The sequence below is a fragment of the Panulirus ornatus genome, chromosome 63, assembly GCF_036320965.1.
Source record: "Panulirus ornatus isolate Po-2019 chromosome 63, ASM3632096v1, whole genome shotgun sequence".
Lineage (NCBI taxonomy): Eukaryota > Metazoa > Arthropoda > Malacostraca > Decapoda > Palinuridae > Panulirus > Panulirus ornatus.
In genome coordinates this window covers 841,124-862,677 of record NC_092286.1, presented here as the reverse complement: position 1 = coordinate 862,677, position 21,554 = coordinate 841,124, and the positions used below count along the sequence as shown (strand labels likewise).

At 41.8% G+C, this 21,554-nt stretch overlaps 1 protein-coding gene across 3 annotated transcripts in view; it reads right to left on the bottom strand.

Annotated features, from left to right (window-relative positions):
• The window catches only part of RhoBTB (Rho-related BTB domain containing), a 424,985-nt gene that overhangs the window by 88,412 nt on the left and 315,019 nt on the right, over positions 1-21,554 (bottom strand). For 2 of the 3 annotated variants that reach the window (XM_071656694.1, XM_071656695.1), the window contains exons 14-15: positions 20,932-21,090; positions 12,303-20,392 (exon numbers count right to left, since the gene is read on the bottom strand). In XM_071656694.1, the coding sequence (XP_071512795.1) occupies positions 20,314-20,392; positions 20,932-21,090 (238 nt within the window). In that variant the 3' untranslated portion in view covers positions 12,303-20,313. Of the gene's footprint in view, positions 1-12,302; positions 20,393-20,931; positions 21,091-21,554 lie in introns of those variants that run through there. The other variant, XM_071656696.1, reaches the window with a different exon arrangement.

Sequence of the window (21,554 nt, the reverse complement as noted above, 5' to 3'; positions counted from 1 at the left end):
TCACCCTCCTGCATGTTCAGGCCCCAGTCACTCAAAATCTTATTAAATCCGTCCTTCTGCCTCCAATTTGGTCTCCTGCTTCTCCTTGTCCCCTCCACCTCTGACACATATATCCTCTTTGTCAACCTTTCCTCACTCATTCTCTCCATATGTCCAAACCATTTCAACACACCCTCTTCTACTCTCTCAACCACACTCTTTTTATTACCACACACATCTCTTACCCTTTCATTATTTAATCAAACCACCTCATACCACATATTGTCCTCAAACATTTAATTTCCAACACATCCACCCTTCTCTGTAAAACCCTTTACCCCATGCCTTGCAACCATATAAATTTGTTAGAACTAATATTACTTCAAACATATACATTTTGCACTCCAGCATAATGTTCTTTCTTTTCACACATTCTTCATTGCTCCCAGAACCTTCACACCCTCCCCCACCCTATGACTCACTTCCACTTCCATGGTTCCATTCACTGCCACGTCCACTCCCAGATATCTCACACACTTCACTTCCTCCAATTTTTATCCACTGAACTTACATCCCAACTAACTTGTACCTCAACCTTACTGAACCTAATGACCTTACTTTTACTCACATTTACTCTCAACTTTCTCCTTTCACCGATACTTTTACACTCAAGCTCTCTCATCCCCAAAACCCTTGCATTTACCTCCCTAACCACCCCATTCACAAACAAATTAAACAACCATGGTGACATCACACATCCCTGCCGCAGACCAACTTTCAATGGAAACCAATCACTCTCCTTTCCTCCTACTCATACACATACTTTATACCCTTGATTAAAACTTCACACTGCTTCTAGCAGCTCAACTCCTACACCATATATACTTAATGCCTTCCACACAGCATCTCTACCAACCCTATCATATGCCTTCTTCAGATCCATAAATGCCAAATACAAATCCATCTGTCTTTCTAAGTATTTCTCACTCATATTCTTCAAAGCAAACACCTAATCCACACATCCTCTACCACTTCTGAAACCACACTGCTCCTTCCCAGTCTGATACTCTGTACATGCCTCTACCTTCTCAATTATTACTCTCCCATACAATCTTTCAGGTATAATCAACAAACTTATACCTCTGTAGTTTGAACACTCACCTTCATCCCCCCTTTGTCTTTATGCAACTGAACTATACATGCGTTTCATCACTCCTCAGGCTTTTCACTGTGATCCATAAATAATTGAATATCCTTACCAACCAATCAATAACACAATCACCCCCATTCTTAATATATTCAACTGCAATACCATCCACTCCCACCGCCTTGCCAGATTTCATTTTCTGCAAGGCTTTCACTACTTCTCTCTATACCAAAGCACTCTCCCTGACTCTCACTTCGCACACCACCTCAACCAAAACACCCTAAATCTACCAGTCTATCATCAAACACATTCAGCCATCATTCAAAATACTCACTCCATCTCCAAAATATTCACTCCATCTCATCACTACCTGTTATCACTTCCCCTTTTGCCTCCTTCACTGTTGCTCCCATTTGTTCTCTTGTCTTTCACACATTATTTATCTCCTTCCAAACTTTTTTTTTCTCCCTAAAGTTTAATAATAATCTCTCACCCCAACTCTCATCTGTTCTTCTCTTTCAACCATTGACCTCCTGTCACTTTCTCTCATACATTTTCCATTCATTTGCACTCCTACCTTGTAAGAAGTGTCCTAACCCATCATTCTCTCTCACTAGTAACTTTATTTCTTCATCCTACCACTCACTACCCTTTCTAATCTGCCCATCTCACACCTTCTCATGCCACATGCATCTCTTGTACATCCCATCATTGCTTCCCTAAATACATCCAACTCTTCCCACTCTTCTCACTTCATTTGCTCTCACCCATTCTACACTCAATCACTCCTGGTATTTCTTCACACAAGTCTCCTTTCCAAGCTCACTTACTCTCACCACTCTCTTCTCCCCGACAACGTCTACTTTTCTTGAAAACCTCTACAAATCTTCGCCTTTGCCTCCAAATCATCAGTCATCCCACCAGCTGCCTCTTTCGGCACATTTACATCCAAAATTCTCTCTTTTATACATCTATCAATTATTACGTAATCTAATAATGCCCTTTGACCATCCCTCCTACTCACATATGTATACTTGTGTATATATCACTTTTTAAACCAGGTATTCCTAATCACCATTCTCTTTTCAGTAAACAAATCCACAAGGTCTTCACCCACCATTTCCATTCACAACACTGAATATGCCAGGCACACTAATTATACCCCCATCTGCCATGTTATTCACCTTTGCATTCAAATCCCTCGTTATTAATACCCAGTCTCATGGACCAAAACTACTGACACACTAACTCAGCTGCTCCCAAAACACTTGCCTCTCAAGATCTTTCTTCTCATGACTAGGTGCATCAGCAACAATAATCACCCATCTCTCACCATCCACTTTCAGTTTTACCCACATCAATCTAGAATTTACTTCCTTACACTCTGTCACACACTCCCATGACTCCTACTACCAACTTCAGTAGTAGTGCTACTCCTTCTGTAGTTCTTGTCCTCTCACCAACCCCTGCTTTTATTCCTTAGATGTTTCCAAACCATTATTCCTTTTACCCTTGAACTTTGTTTCACTCAGAGCCAGAACATCCAGGTTTCTTTTCTTAAACATACTACCTATCTTTCCTTTCTTCTCATCTTGGTACATCCACACACATTCAGACTCCACAATCTGAGTCCTTAAGGAGGATGAGCACTCCCCACTTGACTCCTTCTTCTGTTTCCTCTTTCAGAAATTGAAATACAAGAAGGAGGGGTTTCCAGCCCCTGCTCCTAACCCTTATAGTTGCCTTCTATGACACACAGAAAATATGGAGGCAGAATTCTTTCTCTCTTACCTCAGGGCATGTGAAACGTCTGGGGTTAACCATGGAAAGGTCTGTGGGGCCTGGATGTGGACAGGGAGCTATGGTTTTGGTGCATTACACATGAGAGCTAGAGACTGAGTGTGAACGAATGTGGCTTTTTATCTGTTTTCCTGGCACTACCTCGCTGAAGCAGGGGTAGTGATGCCATTTCCTGTGGAGTGGGGTAGCTCCAGGAATGGACGAAAGCATGCATGAATATTACTTTTTTTTTTTTTATTATACTTTGTCGCTGTCTCCCGCGTTTGCGAGGTAGCGCAAGGAAACAGACGAAAGAAATGGCCCAACCCCCCCATACACATGTATATACATACGTCCACACACGCAAATATACATACCTACACAGCTTTCCATGGTTTACCCCAGACGCTTCACATGCCTTGATTCAATCCACTGACAGCACGTTAACCCCGGTATACCACATCACTCCAATTCACTCTATTCCTTGCCCTCCTTTCACCCTCCTGCATGTTCAGGCCCCGATCGCACAGAATCTTTTTCACTCCATCTTTCCACCTCCAATTTGGTCTCCCTCTTCTCTTCGTTCCCTCCACCTCCAACACATATATCCTCTTGGTCAATCTTTCCTCACTCATTCTCTCCATGTGCCCAAACCACTTCAAAACACCCTCTTCTGCTCTCTCAACCACGCTCTTTTTATTTCCACACATCTCTCTTACCCTTACGTTACTCACTCGATCAAACCACCTCACACCACACATTGTCCTCAAACATCTCATTTCCAGCACATCCATCCTCCTGCGCACAACTCTATCCATAGCCCACGCCTCGCAACCATACATGAATATATACATGTGTATATATGTATATGACTTTATGTGTATGTATAAGTGTATATGTTGATATGTATATGTATGTATATGTGTGTGTATGGGCATTTACATATGTATATGAACATATGAGTGGATGGGCCATCTTTGTCTCTTTCCTGGCACTACCTTGCTTGACACGGGAAACAGTGATAAAGTATAATAAAATATAGAATAAGAGAGTGAATGTGAATAAGAGCAAGGTTATTAGGTTCAGTAGGGGTGAGGGACAAGTTAATTACGATGTAAGTTTGAATGGAGAAATATTGGAGGAAGTAAAGTATTTCAGATATCTGGGAGTGGACTTAGTAGCAGATGGAACCATGGAAGCGGAAGTGAGTCACAGGGTAGGGGAGGGGGCGAAGGTTCTACGAGCGATGAAGAATGTGGAAGGAGGAACATTAACCCGGAGCAAAAATGGGTATGTTTGAAGGAATAGTAGTTCCAACTCCGTTATATGTTTGCGAGACATGGGCTATAGATAGGGTTGTATGGAGAAGGGTGGGTGTGCTGGAAATGAAATGTATGAGGACAATATGTGGTGTGAGGTGGAGAGAGATATGTAGAAATAAAGAGTGTGGTTGATAGAGCAGAAGAGAGTGTGTTGAAATGGTTTGGACAAATGGAGAGAATGAGTGAGGAAAGACTGACAAAGAGTATATAACTGTTAGAAGTGAAGGGAACAAGGAGAAGCAGGAGACCAAACTGGAGGTGGAAAAAATGGAGTGAAAAAGATTTTGAGCGATTGGGTTCTGAACATACAGGAGAGTGAGAGGCATGCAAGGAACAGAGTGAATTGGAACGATGTGGTATACTGGGGTTTACGTGCTGTCAATGGATTGAACCAAGGCAATCCAATGTGTATATATGTATATGCATATGTCTATGTATGTATATGTATGTATACATTGAAATGTATAGGTATGTAAATGTTTATGTGTGGGTGTTTATGTATATACATGTCTATGTGGGTGGGTTGGGCCATTCTTTCGTCTGTTTCCTTGTGCAGCCTTACTAATGCAGGAGACAGCGACAAATCATAATAAAATAAGAATAGTAAAAATAATATATATATACATATATATATACATATATATCGTAGAAGGCGACTAAAAGGGAAGGGAGCGGAGGGCTGGAAATCCTCCCCTCTCGTTTTTTTTTTTTTTTAATTTTCCAAAAGAAGGAACAGAGAAGAGGGCCAGGTGAGGATATTCCCTCAAAGGCCCAGTCCTCTGTTCTTAACGCTACCTCGCTATCGCGGGAAATAGCGAATAGTATGAAAAAAAAAAAAAAAAATATATATCTTTCTTTCTTTCTTTTATACTATTCGCCATTTCCCGCATTAATGAGGTAGCGTTAAGAACAGAGGACTGGGCCTTTGAGAGAATATCCTCACGTGGCCCCCTTCTCTGTTCCTTCTTTTGGAGAGGGAATAATTGGTATACATGGGGTGTTCAGTGTTGTAAATGGAAATGGTGAAGTGCTTGTACATTTATGTGCTGAAAAAGGACTGGTGATTGGGAATACCTGGTTTAAAAAGCAAGATATACATAAGTATACATATGTAAGTAGGAGAGATGGCCAGAGAGCGTTATTGGATTATGTGTTAATTGACAGGCGTGCGAAAGAGAGAGTTTTGGATGTTAATGTGCTGAGAGATGCAACTGGAGGGATGTCTGATCATTATCTTGTGGAGGCTAAGGTGAAGATTTGTATGGGTTTTCAGAAAAGAAGAGTGAATGTTGGGGTGAAGAGGGTGGTGAGAGTAAGTGAGCTTGGGAAGGAGACTTGTGTGAGGAAGTACCAGGAGAGACTGAGTACAGAATGGAAAAAGGTGAGAACAATGGAAGTAAGGGGAGTGGGGGAGGAATGGGATGTATTTAGGGAATCAGTAATGGATTGCGCAAAAGATGCTTGTGGCATGAGAAGAGTGGGAGGTGGGTTGATTAGAAAGGGTAGTGAGTGGTGGGATGAAGAAGTTAAGATTATTAGTGAAAGAGAAGAGAGAGGCATTTGCATGATTTTTGCAGGGAAAAAAATGCAACTGAGTGGGAGATGTATAAAAGAAAGAGACAGGAGGTCAAGAGAAAGGTGCAAGAGGTGAAAAAGAGGGCAAATGAGAGTTGGGGTGAGAGAGTATCATTAAATTCTAGGGAGAATAAAAAGATGTTTTTAAAAAGATGTTTTGGAAGGAGGTAAATAAAGTGCGTAAGACAAGGGAGCAAATGGGAACTTCAGTGAAGGGCGCAAATGGGGAGGTGATAACAAGTAGTTGTGATGTGAGAAGGAGATGGAGTGAGTATTTTGAAGGTTTGTTGAATGTGTTTGATGATAGAGTGGCAGATATAGGGTGTTTTGGTCGAGGTGGTGTGCAAAGTGAGAGGGTTAGGGAAAATGATTTGGTAAACAGAAAAGAGGTAGTAAAAGCTTTGCGGAAGATGAAAGCCGGCAAGGCAGCAGGTTTGGATGGTATTGCAGTGGAATTTATTAAAAAAGGGGGTGACTGTATTGTTGACTGGTTGGTAAGGTTATTTAATGTATGTATGACTCATGGTGAGGTGCCTGAGGATTGGCAGAATGCGTGCATAGTGCCATGGTACAAAGGCAAAGGGGATAAGAGTGAGTGCTCAAATTACAGAGGTATAAGTTTGTTGAGTATTCCTGGTAAATTTATCCTCCCACTTCTCGTTCCCTCCACCTCTGACACATATATCCACTTGGTCAATCTTTCCTCACTCATTCTCTCCATATGACCAAACCATTTCAAAACACCCTCTTCTGCTCTCTCAACCACACTCTTTTTATTACCACACATCTCTCTTACCCTATTATTACTTACTCGATCAAACCACCTCACACCACATATTGTCCTCAAACATCTCATTTCCAGCACATCCACCCTCCTGCGCACAACTCTATCCATAGCCCACGCCTCGCAACCATACAACATTGTTGGAACCACTATTCCTTCAAACATATATATATATACTTCCCACGTATTCCCTGCGTGTCATAGAAGGTGACTAAAAGGGGAGGGTGCGAGTGGCTGGAAATCCTCTCCTCTCGTTTTTTTTTTAATTTTCCAAAAGAAGGAACAGAGAAGGGGGCCAGGTGAGGATATTCCCTCTAAGGCCCAGTCCTCTGTTCTGAACGCTACCTCGCTAACGCGGGAAATGGTGAATAGTATGAAAATATATATATATATATATTTTTTTTTTGTTTTGTCGCTGTCTCCCGCGTTTGCGAGGTAGCGCAAGGAAACAGACGAAAGAAATGGCCCAACCCACCCCCATACACATGTATATACATACGTCCACACACGCAAATATACATACCTACACAGCTTTCCATGGTTTACCCCAGACGCTTCACATGCCTTGATTCAATCCACTGACAGCACGTCAACCCCGGTATACCACATCGCTCCAATTCACTCTATTCCTTGCCCTCCTTTCACCCTCCTGCATGTTCAGGCCCCGATCACACAAAATCTTTTTCACTCCATCTTTCCACCTCCAATTTGGTCTCCCTCTTCTCCTCGTTCCCTCCACCTCCGACACATATATCCTCTTGGTCAATCTTTCCTCACTCATTCTCTCCATGTGCCTGAACCATTTCAAAACACCCTCTTCTGCTCTCTCAACCACGCTCTTTTTATTTCCACACATCTCTCTTACCCTTACGTTACTCACTCGATCAAACCACCTCACACCACACATTGTCCTCAAACATCTCATTTCCAGCACATCCATCCTCCTGCGCACAACTCTATCCATAGCCCACGCCTCGCAACCATACAACATTGTTGGAACCACTATTCCTTCAAACATACCCATTTTTGCTTTCCGAGATAATGTTCTCGACTTCCACACATTCTTCAAGGCCCCCAGAATTTTCGCCCCCTCCCCCACCCTATGATCCACTTCCGCTTCCATGGTTCCATCCGCTGCCATATCCACTCCCAGATATCTAAAACACTTCACTTCCTCCAGTTATTCTCCATTCAAACTCACCTCCCAATTGACTTGACCCTCAATCCTACTGTACCTAATAACCTTGCTCTTATTCACATTTACTCTTAACTTTCTTCTTCCACACACTTTACCAAACTCAGTCACCAGCTTCTGCAGTTTCTCACATGAATCAGCCACCAGCGCTGTATCATCAGCGAACAACAACTGACTCACTTCCCAAGCTCTCTCATCCCAAACAGACTTCATACTTGCCCCTCTTTCCAAAACTCTTGCATTTACCTCCCTAAAAACCCCATCCATAAACAAATTAAACAACCATGGAGACATACTATCATACTATTTGCCATTTCCCGCATTAGCGAGGTAGCGTTAAGAACAGAGGACTGGGCCTTTGAGGGAATATCCTTACTTGGCCCCCTTCTCTGTTCCTTCTTTTGGAAAATTGAAAGAAATGAGAGGGGGAGGATTTCCAGCCCCCCGCTCCCTTCCTATATATATATATATATTTTTTTTTTTCTTTTTCTTTCATACTATTCACCATTTCCCGCGTTAGCAAGGTAGCGTTAAGAACAGAGGACTGGGCCTTTGAGATAATATCCTCATCTGGCCCCCTTCACCGTTCCTTCTGGAAAATTAAAAAAAAAACGAGAGGGGAGGATTTCCAGCCCCCCGCTCCCTTCCCTTTTAGTCGCCTTTTACAACACGCAGGGAATACGTGGGAAGTATTCTTTCTCCCCTATCCCCAGGGATAATATATATATATATATATATATATATATATATATATATATATATATATATATATATATATATTCTTTTCTTTTCTTTTTTTCAAACTATTCGCCATTTCCCGCATTAGCGAGGTAGCGTTAAGAACAGAGAACTGGGCCTTTAAGGGAATATTTTCACCTGGCCCCCTTCTCTATTCCTTCTTTTGGAAAATTAAAAAAAAAATAATGAGAGGGGAGGATTTCCAGCCTCCCGCTCCCTCTCCTTTTAGTCGCCTTCTACGACACGCAGGGAATACGTGGGAAGTATTCTTTCTCCCCTATCCCCAGGGATATATATATATATATATATATATATATATATATATATATATATATATATATATATATATATATATATATATACACACATATACATACATATACATATATATATATACACATATATATTTTTTTTTCTTTCCTTCTTTCTTTTTTTATACTCCGTCGCCGCCTCCCGCGCTTGCGAGGCAGCGCAAGGAAACAGACGAAAGAAATGGCCCAACCCCCCCCACACACATGCACATACACACGTCCACACACGCAAATACACACACCCACACAGTCTTCCACGGCCCACCCCGGACGCCTCACACGCCCCGACTCAATCCACCGACAGCACGTCAACCCCTGTATACCACATCGCTCCAATTCACTCTATTCCTTGCCCTCCTTTCACCCTCCTGCATGTTCAGGCCCCGATCACACAAAATCCTTTTCACTCCATCTTTCCACCTCCAATTTGGTCTCCCTCTTCTCCCCGTTCCCTCCACCTCCGACACATATATCCTCTTGGTCAATCTTTCCTCACTCATTCTCTCCATGTGCCCAAACCATTTCAAAACACCCTCTTCTGCTCTCTCAACCACGCTCTTTTTATTTCCACACATCTCTCTTACCCTTACGTTACTTACTCGATCAAACCACCTCACACCACACATTGTCCTCAAACATCTCATTTCCAGCACATCCATCCTCCTGCGCACAACTCTATCCATAGCCCACGCCTCGCAACCATACAACATTGTTGGAACTACTATTCCTTCAAACATACCCATTTTTGCTTTCCGGGATAATGTTCTCGACTTCCACACATTTTTCAAGGCTCCCAAAATTTTCGCCCCCTCCCCCACCCTATGATCCACTTCCGCTTCCATGGTTCCATCCGCTGACAGATCCACTCCCAGATATCTAAAACACTTCACTTCCTCCAGTTTTTCTCCATTCAAACTCACCTCCCAATTGACTTGACCCTCAATCCTACTGTACCTAATAACCTTGCTCTTATTCACATTTACTCTTAACTTTCTTCTTCCACACACTTTACCAAACTCCGTCACCAGCTTCTGCAGTTTCTCACATATATATATATATATATACATATATACATTATCTTGTGGAGGCTAAAGTGAAGATTTGTATGGGTTTTCAGAAAAGAAGAGTGAATGTTGGGGTGAAGAGGGTGGTGAGAGTAAGTGAGCTTGGGAAGGAGACTTGTGTGAGGAAGTACCAGGAGAGACTGAGTACAGAATGGAAAAAGGTGAGAACAATGGAAGTAAGGGGAGTGGGGGAGGAATGGGATGTATTTAGGGAATCAGTGATGGATTGCGCAAAAGATGCTTGTGGCATGAGAAGAGTGGGAGGTGGGTTGATTAGAAAGGGTAGTGAGTGGTGGGATGAAGAAGTAAGAGTATTAGTGAAAGAGAAGAGAGAGGCATTTGGACGATTTTTGCAGGGAAAAAATGCAATTGAGTGGGAGATGTATAAAAGAAAGAGACAGGAGGTCAAGAGAAAGGTGCAAGAGGTGAAAAAAAGGCCAAATGAGAGTTGGGGTGAGAGAGTATCATTAAATTTTAGGGAGAATAAAAAGATGTTCTGGAAGGGGGTAAATAAAGTGCGTAAGACAAGGGAGCAAATCGGAACTTCAGTGAAGGGCACAAATGGGGAGGTGATAACAAGTAGTGGTGATGTGAGAAGGAGATGGAGTGAGTATTTTGAAGGTTTGTTGAATGTGTTTGATGATAGAGTGGCAGATATAGGGTGTTTTGGTCGAGGCGGTGTGCAAAGTGAGAGGGTTAGGGAAAATGATTTGGTAAACAGAGAAGAGGTAGTGAAAGCTTTGCGGAAGATGAAAGCCGGCAAGGCAGCAGGTTTGGATGGTATTGCAGTGAAATTTATTAAAAAAGGGGGTGACTGTATTGTTGACTGGTTGGTAAGGTTATTTAATGTATGTATGACTCATGGTGAGGTGCCTGAGGATTGGCGGAATGCGTGCATAGTGCCATTGTACAAAGGCAAAGGGGATAAGAGTGAGTGCTCAAATTACAGAGGTATAAGTTTGTTGAGTATTCCTGGTAAATTATATGGGAGGGTATTGATTGAGAGGGTGAAGGCATGTACAGAGCATCAGATTGGGGAAGAGCAGTGTGGTTTCAGAAGTGGTAGAGGATGTGTGGATCAGGTGTTTGCTTTGAAGAATGTATGTGAGAAATACTTAGAAAAGCAAATGGATTTGTATGTAGCATTTATGGATCTGGAGAAGGCATATGATAGAGTTGATAGAGATGCTCTGTGGAAGGTATTAAGAATATATGGTGTGGGAGGAAAGTTGTTAGAAGCAGTGAAAAGTTTTTATCGAGGATGTAAGGCATGTGTACGTGTAGGAAGAGAGGAAAGTGATTGGTTCTCAGTGAATGTAGGTTTGCGGCAGGGGTGTGTGATGTCTCCATGGTTGTTTAATTTGTTTATGGATGGGGTTGTTAGGGAGGTAAATGCAAGAGTTTTGGAAAGAGGGGCAAGTATGAAGTCTGTTGGGGATGAGAGAGCTTGGGAAGTGAGTCAGTTGTTGTTCGCTGATGATACTGCGCTGGTGGCTGATTCATGTGAGAAACTGCAGAAGCTGGTGATTGAGTTTGGTAAAGTGTGTGGAAGAAGAAAGTTAAGAGTAAATGTGAATAAGAGCAAGGTTATTAGGTACAGTAGGGTTGAGGGTCAAGTCAATTGGGAGGTGAGTTTGAATGGAGAAAAACTGGAGGAAGTGAAGTGTTTTAGATATCTGGGAGTGGATCTGGCAGCGGATGGAACCATGGAAGTGGAAGTGGATCATAGGGTGGGGGAGGGGGCGAAAATTCTGGGGGCCTTGAAGAATGTGTGGAAGTCGAGAACATTATCTCGGAAAGCAAAAATGGGTATGTTTGAAGAAATAGTGGTTCCAACAATGTTGTATGGTTGCGAGGCGTGGGCTATGGATAGAGTTGTGCGCAGGAGGATGGATGTGCTGGAAATGAGATGTTTGAGGACAATGTGTGGTGTGAGGTGGTTTGATCGAGTGAGTAACGTAAGGGTAAGAGAGATGTGTGAAAATAAAAAGAGCGTGGTTGAGAGAGCAGAAGAGGGTGTTTTGAAGTGGTTTGGGCACATGGAGAGAATGAGTGAGGAAAGATTGACCAAGAGGATATATGTGTCGGAGGTGGAGGGAACGAGGAGAAGAGGGAGACCAAATTGGAGGTGGAAAGATGGAGTGAAAAAGATTTTGTGTGATCGGGGCCTGAACATGCAGGAGGGTGAAAGGAGGGCAAGGAATAGAGTGAATTGGAGCGATGTGGTATACCGGGGTTGACGTGCTGTCAGTGGATTGAATCAAGGCATGTGAAGCGTCTGGGGTAAACCATGGAAAGCTGTGTAGGTATGTATATTTGCGTGTGTGGACGTATGTATATACATGTGTATGGGGGGGTTTGGGCCATTTCTTTCGTCTGTTTCCTTGCGCTACCTTGCAAACGCGGGAGACAGCGACAAAACTATATAAAAAAAAAAAAAAAATATATATATGGGGATAGGGGAGAAAGAATACTTCCCACGTATTCCCTGCGTGTCGTAGAAGGCGACTAAAAGGGGAGGGAGCGGGGGGCTGGAAATCCTCCCCTCTCAATTTTTTTTAATTTTCCAAAAGAAGGAACAGAGAAGGGGGCCAGGTGAGGATATTCCCTCAATGGCCCAGTCCTCTGTTCTTAACGCTACCTCGCTAATGCGGGAAATGGTGAATAGTTTGAAAAAAAAAAAAAAAATATATATATATTTATATATATATATATATACCTCGCAGGCGCGGGAGACAGCGACAAAGCAAAATAAAAATAAAATATATATAAATAAAATATATATATATATATTTATATTTTACTTTATTTTCATTTTGCTTTGTCGCTGTCTCCCACATTTGCGAGGTAGCGCAAGGAAACAGACGAAAGAAATGGCCAAACCCACCCCCATACACATGTATATACACACACGTCCACACACACAAATATACATACCTATACATCTCAATGTACACATATATATATACACAAAGAGACACATACATATATACATATGCACACAATTCACACTGTCTGCCTTTATTCATTCCCATCGCCACCTCGCCACACATGGAATACCATCCCCCTACCCCCTCATGTGTGCGAGGTAGCGCTAGGAAAAGACAACAAAGGCCACATTCGTTCACACTCAGTCTCTAGCTGTCATGCAATAATGCCCAAAACCACAGTTCCCTTTCCACATCTAGGCCCCACACAACTTTCCATGGATTACCCCAGACGCTTCACATGCCCTGATTCAATCCACTGACAGCACGTCAACCACGGTATACCACATCGATCCAATTCACTCTATTCCTTGCCCTCCTTTCACCCTCCTGCATGTTCAGGCCCCGATCACTCAAAATCTTTTTCACTCCATCTTTCAACCTCCAATTTGGTCTCCCACTTCTCCTCGTTCCCTCCACCTCCGACACATATATCCTCTTGGTCAATCTTTCCTCACTCATTCTCTCCATGTGCCCAAACCATTTCAAAACACTCTCTTCTGCTCTCTCAACCACGCTCTTTTTATTTCCACACATCTCTCTTACCCTTACATTACTTACTCGATCAAACCACCTCACACCACACATTGTCCTCAAACATCTCATTTCCAGCACACCCACCCTCCTGCGCACAACTCTATCCATAGCCCACGCCTTGCAACCATACAACATTGTTGGAACCACTATTCCTTCAAACATACCCATTTCTGCTTTCCGAGATAATGTTCTCGACTTCCAAACATCCTTCAAGGCTCCCAGGATTTTCGCCCCCTCCCCCACCCTATGATTCACTTCCACTTCCATGGTTCCATCTGCTGCCAGATCCACTCCCAGATATCTAAAACACTTTACTTCCTCCAGTTTTTCTCCATTCAAACTTACCTCCCAATTTACTTGACCCTCAACCCTACTGTACTTAATAACCTTGCTCTTATTCACATTTACTCTTAACTTTCTTCTTCCCCACACTTTACCAAACTCAGTCACCAGCTTCTGCAGTTTCTCACATGAATCAACCACCAGCGCTCTATCATCAGCGAACAACAACTGATTCACTTCCCAAGCTCTCTTATCCACAACAGACTTCATACTTGCCCCTCTTTCCAAAACTCTTGCATTCACCTCCCTGACAACCCCATCCATAAACAAATTAAACAACCATGGAGACATCACACACCCCTGCCGCAAACCTACATTCACTGAGAACCAATCACTTTCCTCTCTTCCTACACATACACATGCCTTACATCCTTGATAAAAACTTTTCACTGCTTCTAACAACTTGCCTCCCACACCATATATTCTTAATACCTTCCACAGAGCATCTCTATCAACTCTATCATATGCCTTCTCCAGATCCATGAATGCTACATACAAACCCATTTGCTTTTCTAAGTATTTCTCACATACATTCTTCAAAGCAAACACCTGATCCACACATCCTCTACCACTTCTGAAACCACACTGCTCTTCCCCAGTCTGATGCTCTGTACATGCCTTCACCCTCTCAATCAATATCCTCCCATATAATTTACCAGAATACTCAACAAACGTATACCTCTGTAATTTGAGCACTCACTCTTATCCCCTTTGCCTTTGTACAATGGCACTATGCACGCATTCTGCCAATCCTCAGGCACCTCACCATGAGTCATACATACATTAAATATCTTTACCAACCAGTCAACAATACAGTGACCCCCTTTTTTAATAGATTCCAGTGCAATACCATCCAAACCTGCTGCCTTGCCGGCTTTCATCTTCCACAAAGCTTTCACTACCTCTTCTCTGTTTACCAAATCATTTTCCCTAACCCTCTCACTTTGCACACCGCCTCGACCAAAACACCCTATATCTGCCACTCTATCATCAAACACATTCAACAAACCTTCAAAATACTCACTCCATCTCCTTCTCACATCACCACTACTTGTTATCACCTCCCCATTAGTGCCCTTCAATGAAGTTCCCATTTGCTCCCTTGTCTTACGCACTTTATTTACCTCCTTCCAGAACATCTTTTTATTCTCCCTAAAATTTAATGATACTCTCTCACCCCAACTCTCATTTGCCCTCTTTTTCACCTCTTGCACCTTTCTCTTGACCTCCTGTCTCTTTCTTTTATACATCTCCCACTCAATTGCATTTTTTCCCAGCAAAAATCATCCAAATGCCTCTCTCTTCTCTTTCACTAATACTCTTACTTCTTCATCCCACCACTCACTACCCTTTCTAATCAACCCACCTTCCACGCTTCTCATGCCACAAGCATCTTTTGCGCAATCCATCACTGATTCCCTAAATACATCCCATTCCTCCCCCACTCCCTTTACTTCCACTGTTCTCACCTTTTTCCATTCTGTACTCTGTCTCTCCTGGTACTTCCTCACACAAAATGCAAATGCAAATGAGTGGGAGATGTATAAAAGAAAGAGACAGGAGGTCAAGAGATAGGTGCAAGAGGTGAAAAAGTGGGCAAATGAGAGTGTGGGTGAGAGAGTATCATTAAATTCTAGGGAGAATAAAAAGATGTTTTGGAAGGAGGTAAATACAGTGCGTAAGACAAGGGAGCAAATGGGAACTTCAGTGAAGGGGGCTAATGGGGAGGTGATAACAAGCAGTGGTGATGTGAGAAGGAGATGGAGAGAGTATTGTGAAGGTTTGTTGAATGTGTTTGATGTTAGAGTGGCAGATATAGGGTGTTTTGGTCGAGGTGGTGTGCAAAGTGAGAGGGTTAGGGAAAATGATTTGGTAAACAGAGAAGAGGTAGTAAAAGCTTTGCGGAAGATGAAAGACGGCAAGGCAGCGGGTTTGGATGGTATTGCAGTGGCATTCATTAAAAAAGGGGGTGACTGTATTGTTGATTAGTTGGTAAGGTTATTTAATGTATGTATGATTCATGGTGAGGTGCCTGAGGATTGGCGGAATGCGTGCATAGTGCCATTGTACAAAGGCAAAGGGGACAAGAGTGAGTGCTCAAATTACAGAGGTATAAGTTTGTTGAGTATTCCTGGTAAATTATATGGGAGGGTACTGATTGAGAGGGTGAAGGTATGTACAGAGCATCAGATTGGGGAAGAGCAGTGTGGTTTCAGAAGTGGTAGAGGGTGTGTGGATCAGGTGTTTGCTTTGAAGAATGTATGTGAGAAATACTTAGAAAAGCAAATGGATTTGTATGTAGCATTTATGGATCTGGAGAAGGCATATGATAGAGTTGATAGAGATGCTCTGCGGAAGGTACTAAGAATATATGGTGTGGGAGGCAAGTTGTTAGAGGCAGTGAAAAGTTTTTATCGAGGATGTAAGGCATGTGTACGTGTAGGAAGAGAGGAAAGTGACTGGTTCTCAGTGAATGTAGGTTTGTGGCAGGGGTGTATGATGTCTCCATGGTTGTTTAATTTGTTTATGGATGGGGTTGTTAGGGAGGTAAATGCAAGAGTTTTGGAATGAGGGGCAAGTATGAAGTCTGTTGGGGATGAGAGGGCTTGGGAAGTAAGTCAACTGTTGTTCGCTGATGATACAGCGCTGGTGGTTGATTCATGTGAGAAACTGCAGAAGCCGGTGACTGAGTTTGGTAAAGTGTGTGAAAGAAGAAAGTTAAGAGTAAATGTGAATAAGAGCAAGGTTATTAGGTACAGTAGGGTTGAGGGTCAAGTAAATTGGGAGGTAAGTTTGAATGGAGAAAAACTGGAGGAAGTAAAGTGTTTTAGTTATCTGGGAGTGGACCTGGCAGCGGATGGAACCATGGAAGCGGAAGTGAATCATAGGGTGGGGGAGGGGGCGAAAATCCTGGGAGCCTTGAAGGATGTGTGGAAGTCGAGAACATTATCTCGGAGAGCAAAAATGGGTATGTTTAAAGGAATAGTAGTTCCAACAATGCTGTATGGTTGCGAGGCATGGGCTATGGATAGAGTTGTGCACTGGAGGGTGGATGTGCTGGAAATGAGATGTTTGAGGACAATATGTGGTGTGAGGTGGTTTGATCGAGTAAGTAATGTAAGGGTAAGAGAGATGTGTGGAAATAAAAAGAGCGTGGTTGAGAGAGTAGAAGAGGGTGTTTTGAAGTGGTTTGGGCACATGGAGAGAATGAGTGAGGAAAGATTGACCAAGAGGATATATGTGTCGAAGGTGGAGGGAATGAGGAGAAGTGGGAGACCAAATTGGAGGTGGAAAGATGGAGTGAAAAAGATTTTGAGTGATCGGGGCCTGAACATGCAGGAGGGTGAAAGGCGGGCAAGGAATAGAGTGAATTGGATCGATGAGGTATACCGGGGTCGACGTGCTGTCAATGGATTGAATCAGGGCATGTGAAGTGTCTGGGGTAAACCATGGAAAGTTGTGTGGGGCCTGGATGTGGAAAGGGAGCTGTGGTTTCGGGCATTATTGCATGACAGCTAGAGACTGAGTGTGAACGAATGGGGCCTTTGTTGTCTTTTCCTAGCGCTACCTCACACACATGAGTGGGGGAGGGGATGTTATTCCATGTGTGGCGAGGTGGCGATGGGAATGAATAAAGGCAGACAGTGTGAATTGTGTGCATGTGTATATATGTATGTGTCTGTGTGTGTATATATATGTGTACATTGAGATGTATGGGTATGGATATTTGCGGGCGTGGACGTGTATGTATATACATGTGTATGGGGGTGGGTTGGGCCATTTCTTTCGTCTGTTTCCTTGTGCCACCTCACAAACGCGGGAGACAGCGACAAAGCAAATAGTAAAAAAAAAAATAAAAAATATACATGTGTATGTGGGTGGGTTGGGCCATTCTTTCATCTGTTTCATTGCGCTACCTCGCTAACGCGGGAGACAGTGACAAAGTATAATAAAAAAATATATATATGGATGGTGTGATAAGTGAGATGATAGGAAAACAAGGGAAAAGGGGTAAAAAGATGGAGTGTGGCAGTGAGATATGGTGACTAGTGCCAAGCCTGTTGGTGGATAATAATGTGTTGTTCGCTGAGAGTGAAAAGGAGTTGCAGAAGGTTGTTATGATATGTATAAGTGGAAGAGATTGAAGGTAAATGCAAGTAAAAATTAAGTAATGATGTCTGAATGGAAACAAAGTGAAAGTATAGGTTTTGTAAAACCATAAGGAGTGAAAGAAGAAAGTGTGCTAAATTGTGCTGTGGATAAGGGGGGAAAAAGACTGAAAGAAGTGAGAATATTTAAGTATCTGCAGAGCTGTCTTGGTTAAGTGTGGTGATATAGAAGGAAAGATAAGGGAGAGAGCAGTACAAGGTAGAAGAGTTATTGGGTCCTTTAAAAGAGGAATGAAGGGTAGAGGTGTAGACGTGGCATGGCAAAATATGCAAAGGGAATTAATTGTGGAGTGGTAGAGTGGGGAAAAAAGTGGTAGAGTGGGTGAAACATAATACTTTGAGGTGGTCTGGGCATGAGGAAAGAATGCAAGACTGGTAGTTTACAAGGAGAATGAGTGATAGTACAATTAAAGGGGTTGCTGTGAGAGGAAGACCACCTGTGACATGGGCAATTAGGGTGGAGGAATATTGGAGGGAGAGAAACAGAGGAAGAATGCATGGAATGGTGTATGAGAGGGAGGCATGTAAGGACAGGGATAAGCGGAGACTCTTTTGCCATGGCCACCTCTTGTTGTGAGTTCCTAAAGGGAACAGGCAATAGAGATATATATCGATAGATAGATATTTGGTTGGATCATCATTAAGGTTCTTGTGTTTCATGCACCATTTTGTGAATGTCTGCCTATTTGCTTTCACCCCAACTTTGCCTCATTAATAATATCATTAGTTTCACGACTGCTGTCTTTGTCTTCTTTAAGAATATGACTGGGATCCCACCTGGTTTCACTGATGAATTTTCTGATCTAATGAGTCGCTATGGTCATATCATCTGATAGTTCAACATTCATGAGAGCATTTTCCTCATGTCAGTTAAAAAGATTGTTTAATTTCTCCATGCAGTTTTAGCAGAAGACCAAGGTATATGTATTGTTCAGTTAACATTTGCATATTTTCTTGAGATTCTTCTCCCCCCTTCAAGGGTGCAATCTGATTTCTTGTTTTTTGCACATTGTTCACTGTTCATGTACGTGAAATGTATCTTTGGGTTTCTTTCCATGTTCTGTATGACTCTCTCTTCATTGATTATCTGCCCTCTTCAATGGGTTTGTTATTTGTACACCTGCAATCCTTATTTTCTCATCAAACTCTTTAATTCTTGCCTCTTTCATTGCTATTCTTTTCTTCTTTTCCATGCTCTTCTATTCATTTACTGTTTTCTAATCCATGCTATCTTCCATTTTGTGCTCCTTTTCTTTTCTCTGAAATCAGTTCATTCATCATTTGTCCTAAATTCTCACAGTATGTTTTTTTGTGTTTAGGTTTTTGCAAGTGAAAGTTTTATTTCACTTTGTATTTAAAATCCTTTCATTGGGCTCTCTCAGGTCTGAAATGTCATTGGAAAAATTCATGTCATAGTCTTCTGTTCTCTCACTGTATCAATTCACATTCATTCATTTCCACATTATAAGCTGAAGTGATTGTATAGACTTTCATTATTCACTTCAACATCTGAAAACTATGCCAAGTCATTGTAGAAAACGTCTGTCATATAGTTCCCTCTTGTTGGTCTGTATTTACATGCACGAGGACGACTTATTCACAAAAGGGGTTAAACAGTTTTTCAGAATTGTTCTCTAATCTGCAGACCCATAATCCTTTCCTTCATAGTTCTATATACATACATAATATACTTGTCTTTCATGCCACACAATAAAAAGGAAATTGATTGTTGTATCCAGTTTCTCTAATTTTCAATATATCTTCACAGGGAAGACAGAAGATGAGATAGAAGGATGGAGTGAAAGATGCTTTGAGTTATTGAGGCTAAACATGCATGAGGGTGTGAGGCATACAAGGAATACAAAGAACTGGTGTGATGTGGCATACAGGGGGCAAAATGTTGTCAATGGACTGAACCAGGACATGTCAAGCTGTCAGGGGAACCACATAAAGATCCATGAGGCACGGTTGTGGATAAGGGTCCCTGGTTTCAGTGCATTATACGATACAATCAAAGAGTGAATGTGAACAAGTGAGGCCATTCTTTCATCTATTCTTGGAGCCACCTTGCTACTTAGGAATTGGCGAACAAATATGAACAAAAATAAACACACACACACACACACACACACACACACACACACACACACACAATATTTATAATTGCTTATCTGTTAATACAAATAGTGCCAGAAAATATTCAAATAATCCACTGAGAATCTTAGCATGCACTGTAATGGTACTGCACCATTAATAAACTTGTCAGCTTAAAACAATTTGTTGTCCTCGTTGGTCAGTTGTTGATCAAGAATTTTGTAGTAATTCTCATAACAAAACTGGGAAGATGAACGAAAGCAGGCAGATGTCTGTGAAAATCTTGCATATCAGTTTCGTGACCCGGCAGATGTCCATTTTCTGACCCGGCTCAGAGAAGCCCGCAACACGTTTAAGGTGTCCCAGGTCCTTCAACAAAATTAAAATGATCTCACAAATGATGCATACTAAAGCACATGGCCTAAATCATAGAGTTTAATACAAATAAATTTTTGCTTCTTTGGATAACAACCATGTAATTATAAAAACAAAGGGTGCATTGGTGTATAAATGTCTAAAGTAAGGCAAAATAAAATAACTAAATGTAAAAATATCTCAAGAAGCAGGTTTTTCCCCAATAAACCAAGTAGTTGGAAATCTCTCACATGTAAAGGTCTTGAGTATGAAGTAAGTGAAAACTAAAAATAATCATCAAATACGGCAATGACAAGTGATGTGATCAAAGACATTACTTTCAGTCAATTCTGAAAGAATTTCTCACTCAAATTTAGGCTCTTAATTCACAAGAAAATAATTATTGCATGTCTCAACATTTGGCTTTTTCTTTTATATTTCTCACCCAATTCAACAGTTACAATCATTGATCACATCCTTTAAATGGACGCAAGGATTAGGACATGGGATGCCATGAGAAAACTTTTGGTAAAAGAAACAGAACACTTAATTACATTGTGCGATAGTTTTGTTTCTCAGTATTCCTACGGCTCTTGGACGTGAAGCAGAGACAGCCGGCAGTGTTACGGGATCGCTTGAGTGGCTTTATAGGATTTTCCTCTCGTTGGCGCTCCATCAAACAGCGCTCATAGTAATCATAGTCCTTTAGGTACCTAGAGACATGTCTATGTTAGTAAATCAACTTTATTATTCATGCATAAATGCAAAAACATAATTACAGTATATATAAACTTAATAAACGATACATCTTTTTACATCACGTCCACTTTTCCCGACATTCACAGCATAAAGAAAGGTAGAATCCTCAACAGGCATTTTACTTAATGACCACCTTCACATTCAGTTTCTTGAAAGATCATACTTGGTGACATGATGTCACATACAGTGTAATGAGGCAGCCTCTTGGTTGTATTAAAAAATATGGATGAGAAGAACATGACTGATTACAGGAAATCTTGTAAATGAAAAATAGGTAGAAAATAAAAAAATATAGCAGAAAAAGATTAAGATATGTACTGGTAAGGGGAAAATATAACATGAAACATAACTTTCTATTCTTGAACAAAGTATGAGCCACCTCAATATGCTCAGAACTTAGTTCTATGCAAGAGCACTA